Source organism: Tupaia chinensis, unplaced genomic scaffold (assembly GCF_000334495.1).
Source record: "Tupaia chinensis unplaced genomic scaffold, TupChi_1.0 Scaffold000565_1, whole genome shotgun sequence".
NCBI lineage: Eukaryota > Metazoa > Chordata > Mammalia > Scandentia > Tupaiidae > Tupaia > Tupaia belangeri.
The window spans coordinates 1,700,848-1,709,307 of record NW_006160078.1 but is presented as its reverse complement, the minus strand read 5'-3'; the positions used below and the strand labels follow the sequence as shown (position 1 = coordinate 1,709,307).

General features: G+C 39.5%; 1 protein-coding gene across 1 annotated transcript in view; it reads left to right on the top strand.

Annotated features, from left to right (window-relative positions):
* CNTN4 (contactin 4) overlaps positions 1–8,460 on the top strand; it is a 252,313-nt gene that overhangs the window by 30,198 nt on the left and 213,655 nt on the right. The window contains exon 3 of the mRNA XM_006157939.3: positions 1,635–1,819. Coding sequence (XP_006158001.1) covers positions 1,635–1,819 — 185 coding nt within the window. The remainder of the gene's footprint in view (positions 1–1,634; positions 1,820–8,460) is intronic.

The following is an 8,460-nucleotide window of genomic DNA, read 5'->3' as shown; positions in this document are numbered from 1 at the left end:
AGGGAAATGTTTGTGAACATCTCCAGCTGCGGGCTACATCATCATCACCCACTTAAGAGCAGAAATACTATATCTAAGTGCAGTTATTTTTAAATCCAGTGTCTATCTCCTCAAATGTAAAGATGCTCATAATGTACTTTTGATAGAGCCTTTTATGCATTTTGAGTTAGTGTCTCTCTAATGAACTTAAAGTCTTCTAAAACAAATATAGTAGAGTTGATAGCTCTAATTTTTTAAATACCATCTCAGGTTTCCCAGAGAAGATTAGCAAGTCTTTAGTCTAATTACTTCTCTGTGAGTGGTTTTTGTGGAAAGTAAATAAGTAAATAATTATATCCCCCGCTAGGAAGCCACAATCTTAAAAGCTGTGGTTAGCTCACTAAGTCATTGAATTTCAGACTCAATGATACCCTCCTTGCAATTTAAGATGTATTTTAACAGTTATGGCAGTACAATGATAGACGCCTTGAGGATACATAAAGACCACCAATTGCTTCTTTCTTTATGTCACTATTTTAAGTAATGCTTCCCCAAACCACCCTCCAAATGGACTTCTATAATATGTAAATGATAGCAAGAGGAATTAATATTGTCCAAAACAATGAACCCTTTTCTATGTCACCAATTAAGTTGTGTTGCAGATATTTTATTATTTCATTTCTACTCTTACTTGTTCATTATTTGGATTTTCCTCAAAGAAGTACAGTTGCATTGTTGGTGCATAAGATTTTTTAAATATGGTGTTTCTGGTATCTGCGGGTGCATAACAAACTTAGAAGATACAATCAGCATTTTATTATATCTCACAATTTGTGGGTCAGGAATTCGGGCAGGACATGGCTGAATGATTCTTTTGCTCTCTGTGGCACCACTGAGGTCTCTGAATTGACCAATGAGCTGGTGCAGAAAGTGCAGAAGAGTCTCACACACACATTTCTTCTGTCTTGATGGGGACATTGGCAGGGGGAGATGCTGAGGGCTAAGAAATTCATTGGGAAGCCTTATTTAGGACCTCTTCTACATGGTAGTCTCAGGGTATTTAGACTTCTCTTAGGGTGCCTCAGGGCTCCTGTATAGAGTGTTTCAAGAGACAGAAGACAGAGGCTTCTAGTTTCTTAACATCTGAGCCTGGAAGCTGACATGAGATCACTTTTGCTGTAGTTTATAAGTCAAGCAGTCAAATTTGGATCCTACCAAATTGAAGGGGAAGGGCATAGATATTTTGATGGGAGGAACGTCAAAGAATTTGCAGCCATCTCTAATCTACCACAAATGCTCATGAACATTTATATTTTCATACCTAGGATTTAGAAAAACACATGTATTATAAAAAACATAATATCATAACCAAACCTGTTTATTTCAATGACAATATTGCATAGGTGCCAGATTACCTTATTTAAGGTTAAGAAAGGTTATTTGATTTTAGTTAAAACACTGAGTAAAAAAAATGCTCAAGATAGAGATTTAGTTAAAATCCTAACAGTAATACAGGCGTGAATGAAGTTTGGAAACACTGACTTAGGAGTTTATATGTTAAGAACCAAGAAGGAAGGTGTTGTTAGCAGCATAGGTTCAAATACAAGATACTGCTTTCTCTAATTTGAGCCATGCCTTTTTATTCTTGCTCTCAGTCCAGTACCAACTATTATCTGGCGAAGAGCTGATGGCAAACCTATAGCAAGGAAAGCCAGAAGACACAAGTCGAATGGAATTCTTGAAATCCCCAATTTCCAGCAGGAGGATGCTGGTTTATATGAATGTGTGGCTGAAAATTCCAGAGGGAAAAATGTAGCAAGGGGACAATTGACTTTTTACGGTAAGTTTGTGGTTCCCTTTATCATGTAGAGTACTATAGAATGTCTTCATATTAAAATCCTAAGCTGGGCGATTTGCATTGGGCTTTTTGGGGGAAGGATTGTGCAGAACAGAACTGTGTAAAAACTTTTGGCTTGCCACGTTATTAGCATTCACTGGGTGATTCTCAGTGTGGAAAGTGAGGGTGGGGAACAAGGATGTTGATGGAGTGAGAGGAAGAAATTAGGTTGATGTGTGTGGAAGATGGATGTTTGTGTGAATATACGTGCGAAGGTGCCTATTTTTCCTCTTCCCATCAAGCTGGAAACCTAGCGTAGGAAATATTTTGTTATTCCTGCTTTGGATTTATTTTTTCTTAAAAAAAAAAAACAAAATTTTATGCTCTATTTTTATTCTCGTTTTGATTTGGGACTACTGTTAATCTTTTGTAATTGCTTCTATTTGGTAGCAATTTCATGTGGTACCATGAACATTTAAAAACGTACACTGTCCAAATTTAGTTCTTATCAAAGTGGAGCGTGACAAATCTCTCTCACCCCAAAGACTTTTCATGTGCAGCTGCTCCTATTTCAGTCAAATCATCGCATTGATCCAAACATAATATACATGTAAAACCTCTAGCACATGGTCATTATTGAGCCTATCTTGGAAACCCTGTTAGCGTATTGATTTGAAATCCAGAAAAAGTTTTCACTGCATAGGCCTTTTGAAAGCAAATTAAATGCTGCCAAATTGGAACATGCCTAAATCCTATCTTTCTGTGGTATAGAAAATAAATGTTTTAGATTGACAATTATTCAAGGATGGCTTAAATCAACAACAATGCATATTAAAATGAAAAAAGTAGTTCTGTAGGGACAAGTTGTAGAAATACTCTAAATGTTCTTAACTTTTGCAACAACTGATATCACACAAATGTATAACATTTATTTCATCAACTCTTCCAAAGAAATTTGCTTTTAAGATATGGCCAGAAAATTATGTTCAGAGGACCCCCAGATGGCATAATGATTACGTCACTGGACTCCCACATAGTCAACTGCTGTTCGAGTCCTGGACCTGGCAGCTTAAAATCAGGCCAGGCACTTGTGCGTGCATGCCCAAAATCCAGAGGGGAATGGAGAAGGGACTGCAGTGCAGCCATCACCCCTGCAGGGGGAATAATTTCTTGCTTTCTATCTCTCTGACTCTCTCTCTCTGGCAAGCACATATGTCCTATAGCAAAAATCTCTCTTAAAAAAAAAAGAATTATGTTCAATAATCATAGAAAATGTTTTAAATGCTTGACTGGAAACTAGGTGGCATTTTCCAATATCAGCCAGCCTGCAGTGTCCACCCCCATATGACCTCAGCATTTTGGACTCACATACCCCTAATGCAGGTTATGTGGCAGGTTAGCACAGAACATTCTAGAAAGTACTTCACATGATAAGCTTTGCAGCAGTTTTAATAAATCTATACTCTTTAATTGTTCATCTTTCTTCAAGAATATTAAAAGACTGGGAACCAGCAGTTAGTGTAATGGCTATGTTGCTGGACTCCCACGTAGTCGACCACGGTTCGCATCCCGGACCTGGTGGCTTAGAACTCACTCCGGGCTCGTGTGCGTGTATGCCCAAGATCCCGAAAGAAGAGAAGAGGAGAAGGGATTACGGCGTGACCATCCCCCACACACACCCCGGAGGGTGATTTCTCGCTTTCTGTCTCTATGTCTCTGTCTGGCGAGCACATGTGCCCTATAGCAGAAACCTCTCCAAAAAAAAAAAAAAAAAGAAGAAGAAAGGACTGACTCTACTCATGCTGAATGATAGACTTGATATTTAATCTTTGGTCTTGTGTTTGTGGAGGGGGGTGGGGTGGGGTGTATTTACATATTTCTTCCCCAGTAGAGTGAAAGACAAGAACCTTTAATAGGTTCTCACCTCAGTTCTCCCTTATAATTTTCAGGCAGCTAGAATCTTGGGGACATATGTACATGCATACCCAACAGGCCCAGGTTGACCCAGGAACCAAACCCTGATCTCCAAATGACCTGCAGCACTGCAGAGCACGGTGCTACTGTGGTACCACTGCAACTGAGCCAATTATTGCCCTTCCTTAAACTAAGGTAGTTGCTGTCTTATTAAATTGGTTGGAAAGCCAAAGATAACAGTTTAACTGACTGGAAATACTTTAGACTGAGGATTGCAGATGTATTCAGTTAGATGCAATACTTGTATATTTTTAACTGTTTGCAGCTCATTTTTCTCACCAGTATAGTGATTACCTTTTATAGGTCAGGTAGGGACATGCTGAAAATAATCCAGTAAATGGCTAGTGTTTTCTCTTTCTTCTTAGTTGAATAGACTTTTCAATTTAATGTTCCTCAATATCATTTGAGTTGCTTGACTCATCGAATAAAATCATTTTCACCTTCGTGATTTTCTTTTAAGTGACATACCTACTGTCAAAGCTAAAAAGGTATGGAATTTTCTGTAACCTGGGTTTGGGGTAGTGCTTTCTATTGGGTTAGAGTTTTCCTGCACTGGAAATAGAGTAATCGATGGTTACTGTTGTAGAGAATCAGCTTTGTCACTGGCCCCCAGTGCCATGAAATGTTTTGTCAGGAATCCTGCTCCAGAGATGAAAATCAGGTTCTCACAGTGTTTCCCTGTGAGAGGAGTTCTCTGTCACTGTGCATGGTTGAGTAGGATGAAACGTGCCTGCTTTCTGAAGATAACTTGGCTTTACTTCAGTTGCCAACCACCTTGGTGTTAGAAATTTGTCAGATCAGTAGACTTTCATAGCATTTGGCTATTGTATCTTTATCCATTCCTGTGTTTATCTTCAATGAGCATAAAGTGACACAGAAATAGGCTCACTGTTTTCATTGTCCTAGGAGAGCTTAATTATACATAAGTACCTAGTACCTGGCTGTCATTTATTTTTCTCCTGTCTTTTTTTTGGGGGGGGGGACGGTGGTTTTTGGGGGAGTAGGATATGGGCTTTCCCAATGCTATTTTCCTGACATCTAGCTGCCTAGACCTCCAATTTAAATGAATTATTAGAATGAAAAATCACCGTAGGGCCAGCAGGTGGTGTGGAGGTTACGTTGCTGGAACTCATATGGCTGACTGTGTGGTTTGAATCCTGACCTGGTGGCTTTAAAACAATACACTAGGCACATGTGTGTGAATGTCCAAAATCCCAAGTGAAGAATGGAAAAGAAGGGATTGTGGCAAGGCCATCCCTCTTGGGGGATGACTTCTCAGTTTCTCTCTGTGTCTCCCTCCCTCTCTCTGTCTCTGGCAGGCACATGTGCCCTTTAACAAATAACAAAACAAACAAACAAACAAAATCACTGTATAGATCACAGTATGGAGGAAAGTAGACCCCAGTCACTTATCTGTGAACATTCTGTCTTTGTTGACAAGACAATTTCTTATTACATCAAGGTGTGCTCTGTTTGGGGATCATAGACCATGATTGTGAGCTTAGAGACCTGCTTTTTTTTTTTTTTTTTTGGTTCCAAGTTGTTGCATTCTATTCATCAATTCTCCATGTAAACAGCCAAAAATGTGCTAACTCCTACTCTGGCTAGAGAAAAGGACAATTTTTTTTCCTTCTTGTATTAAAATCATTTATTTTTCTTCCAAAGGCCTTCTGATTGATTCCATTGCTCCTCTCCTCCCTGTGTCAGAAAGATGGAAATGCCTATTCCTGTTTGATGTGTCCCCACTATGGCAGTGTCTTTAGGCTAACATGTTAACAACCTAAACACGTTAACATGTTTGTATTTGTGAAGAACTGATACAAGTTCAGACATAGAACTTTTATCTTACCCCATCTACCCAATTTATTTTCCATGACTTATACCTGGCTAGTGTAGTCTAGTTTTAATCTGCTTTTCCAGTCATTTACCAGCATGAAAAACTTCCTAAAAATTGATCTGTATATTTCCAGAAGTAAAATGCTATAAATCTTTGTTACTAAAGACAGAAATTTTCCAAAATGACTTTAATACATTATTCACTTGTTCAGTAAATACTTTGTCATTGCCTACCACGTGGCGGGCACTCTCAGACAGTAGGACATGAGTGTAAAGTCTCTTCCCTCAAGGACCTGACATGTTATGGGAATCTAACAGACAATGTCCTACGAAGCAAATAAATGAACCTGAAAATTTTATATTGTGATCAGATGTACAAAGAAAACAATTAGGGCTGATATGCTAGGACCTGTGAACAAGGGAAAGTCTTCATAAGAGAAGGTAGGGAAGAACTGGCAGAGAATTGTTTTCTGAGCTGACACCTGAAGGATGAGCATGAGCCAAGCTTTCAAGGGGAAGTGAACTCATGAGAGACAGTGAGGAAGTGCAAAGGCCCTGAGGCAGAGAACGACTTTACAGGATTGAGATGCAGCAAGGAAACTAGTGTAACTAAACCGCAGTGAGCAAGATGGCGGACTCTGCGGTATCTTGTTTAAGTCAGGCACAGAATTCGCATTTTGTTGAATGTTGGAGCATTTTAATCTGAGCCATGCTTTTACATGGCCACTCTGGTTGCTTTGTGGTAAATAGAGAACCAAGAGCAGACGCAGGATGACCGTTTAGATGGCTGTAACCAATACCTGGTGTCAGATGTTGGTGCTAGGACTCAAAGGAGGAAAGGCAATGGAGAGGCTGGAGATACACTTTGGAGTTAGACCTGGAAGGACATTCTTATTTTATTCCTAGAGCTTCCAATGGATAGATAAGGACACTGATTCCCTAAAAGGCAAAATAACTGTGTAAAGCTCACATAGTAAGAAGCAAAGCTAGACTCCAAATACTATGCTAGAGATTCTGAAACACAATGTCCAGAATAATCTGGAAGTCTTAGTTAATCTTTTTTTTTTTTTGAGATTTTTGCTTTAAGGTTTGTGCGTTCCTGGAGAGACAGAGAGAGACAGAGAGACAGAAAGTGAGAGAAATCATCCCCTGGGCGGGGATGGCCATGCTGCAATCCCTTCTCCTCCAATGTCCTCTTGGGATTCTGGACACACACACACACACACACGCACACGTGTGTGGTGTGAGTTTTAAGCCACCAGGTCTGAGACTAGAACCATGGCCGACTACATGAGAGTCCAGTGATGTAACCATTACACCATCCACCAGTCCTATAACCTGCTGTAACCTGGAAGTCTTATTAAAATACAGAGTACTGGGCCCTACTCGCTAGAGGTATTGATTTGCTGAATGAGGAGTGGAACCTGAGGATCTGCATTTCTATTAAGGTGGTGATGTTGCTGCTTGTCTGGGGAACCACACAGTGACAACAATTGCTCCATGTGGGCTATTTCCAAGTGGCATAGTGAACTAACAAGTAAATGACATGCACGAGAAGGTGTTCCTTCCACTCGGGAAAGCTAACAGCTTGCTGTCACATCAGGCATTGTAGCCAGTCTGCATAGACAAAGTAGTATCAGAGTGTTAAGGCAATTATCTTTGAAAAAAGGAAAGGGGAGTGTAAAGTGGATTTAATTCACTTGATAATTACTCATCTTTCCACTTCATTGTGTCTGTATAGTCACTTCCTTTTTTGCACAAATAGACTGATAGAATTACAGTCATCATTTAGAAGAATGAAGCGTGAACTAAAAGAACCTGATATTTAACATCTTGGGTACAATTCTCCTATGGTATAATAAGTGTTATGAAAGTAAAACCATCTTTATCTTAGGAACTACGGTAGGGAATATAACATATGAGCAGTAAACAATGCTATATTTTACAGAATCTGGTAACACTTGGTCTGAAAGGAACTACCAGGACCGTTTCTTAAAATTTTTATAAATACATAAAATAAAGCCCAGAGCCATAAAATAATTTACCCAAGGTCATACAGTGAGTGAGAATCAGAGCCTTGAGCCTTGATGGATTTGTTCTTTCTGGTATACTCCATGTGTTACTTTTCCTGCCAATGTAACATTTTAATAAAATAGGTAAGGGAGGAAAATCCATTCATCATCCAGATACTCTTTCTGCATATTTTCTACATCCAATGTCACAAAAGAAAGCATCCAGATGAACAATTGAATTTTTCACTTTCTGTTTTCTAAGTTGGTCACCTGGTGATGGAGTGCAAAATAACTTCTTCTTAAAAGTATGTGTACAGCTCTATGTAGATTTTGTATGCTCTAGTCCTTGGGCTCAAAAGGCAAAACCACAGGCTTGATGACACGGCAAGTGGTGTTTGAGTATCTCTAAGGTCATCACTACGTGAATACACAAGCGCCTTCCAGCTCTGCATACTAATTCCCCGCAGATGTGCTGTGTATATGTGATGGCTAGATAATATCAGCTCTGCAAAGTGGCTTAAAGGACAGAGTGGTCAAAAAAAATGAATACAGCAGATAAGGTAATTTCACAGTAGAGCAATAGTCTGCTTAATTGTCCTACAGAACTGTTCATGAGACCCTCCATTCCCCTGAGTGTCACCTAAGATAGAGTCAACAGTTTTGCTCCTTCCCTTCATCTGGCAGATCCAATAAAGTGAGTTGTTCCAGCTTTTTAAGCAGTGCACATTAAGAACATGTTGGAAACAATAGTCAGAGGGATGTAATGTTGGAGTCAGGGCACAGGGTCCTTACCCCCTTGGGAAACCTTAAGCCGGGAAAGAG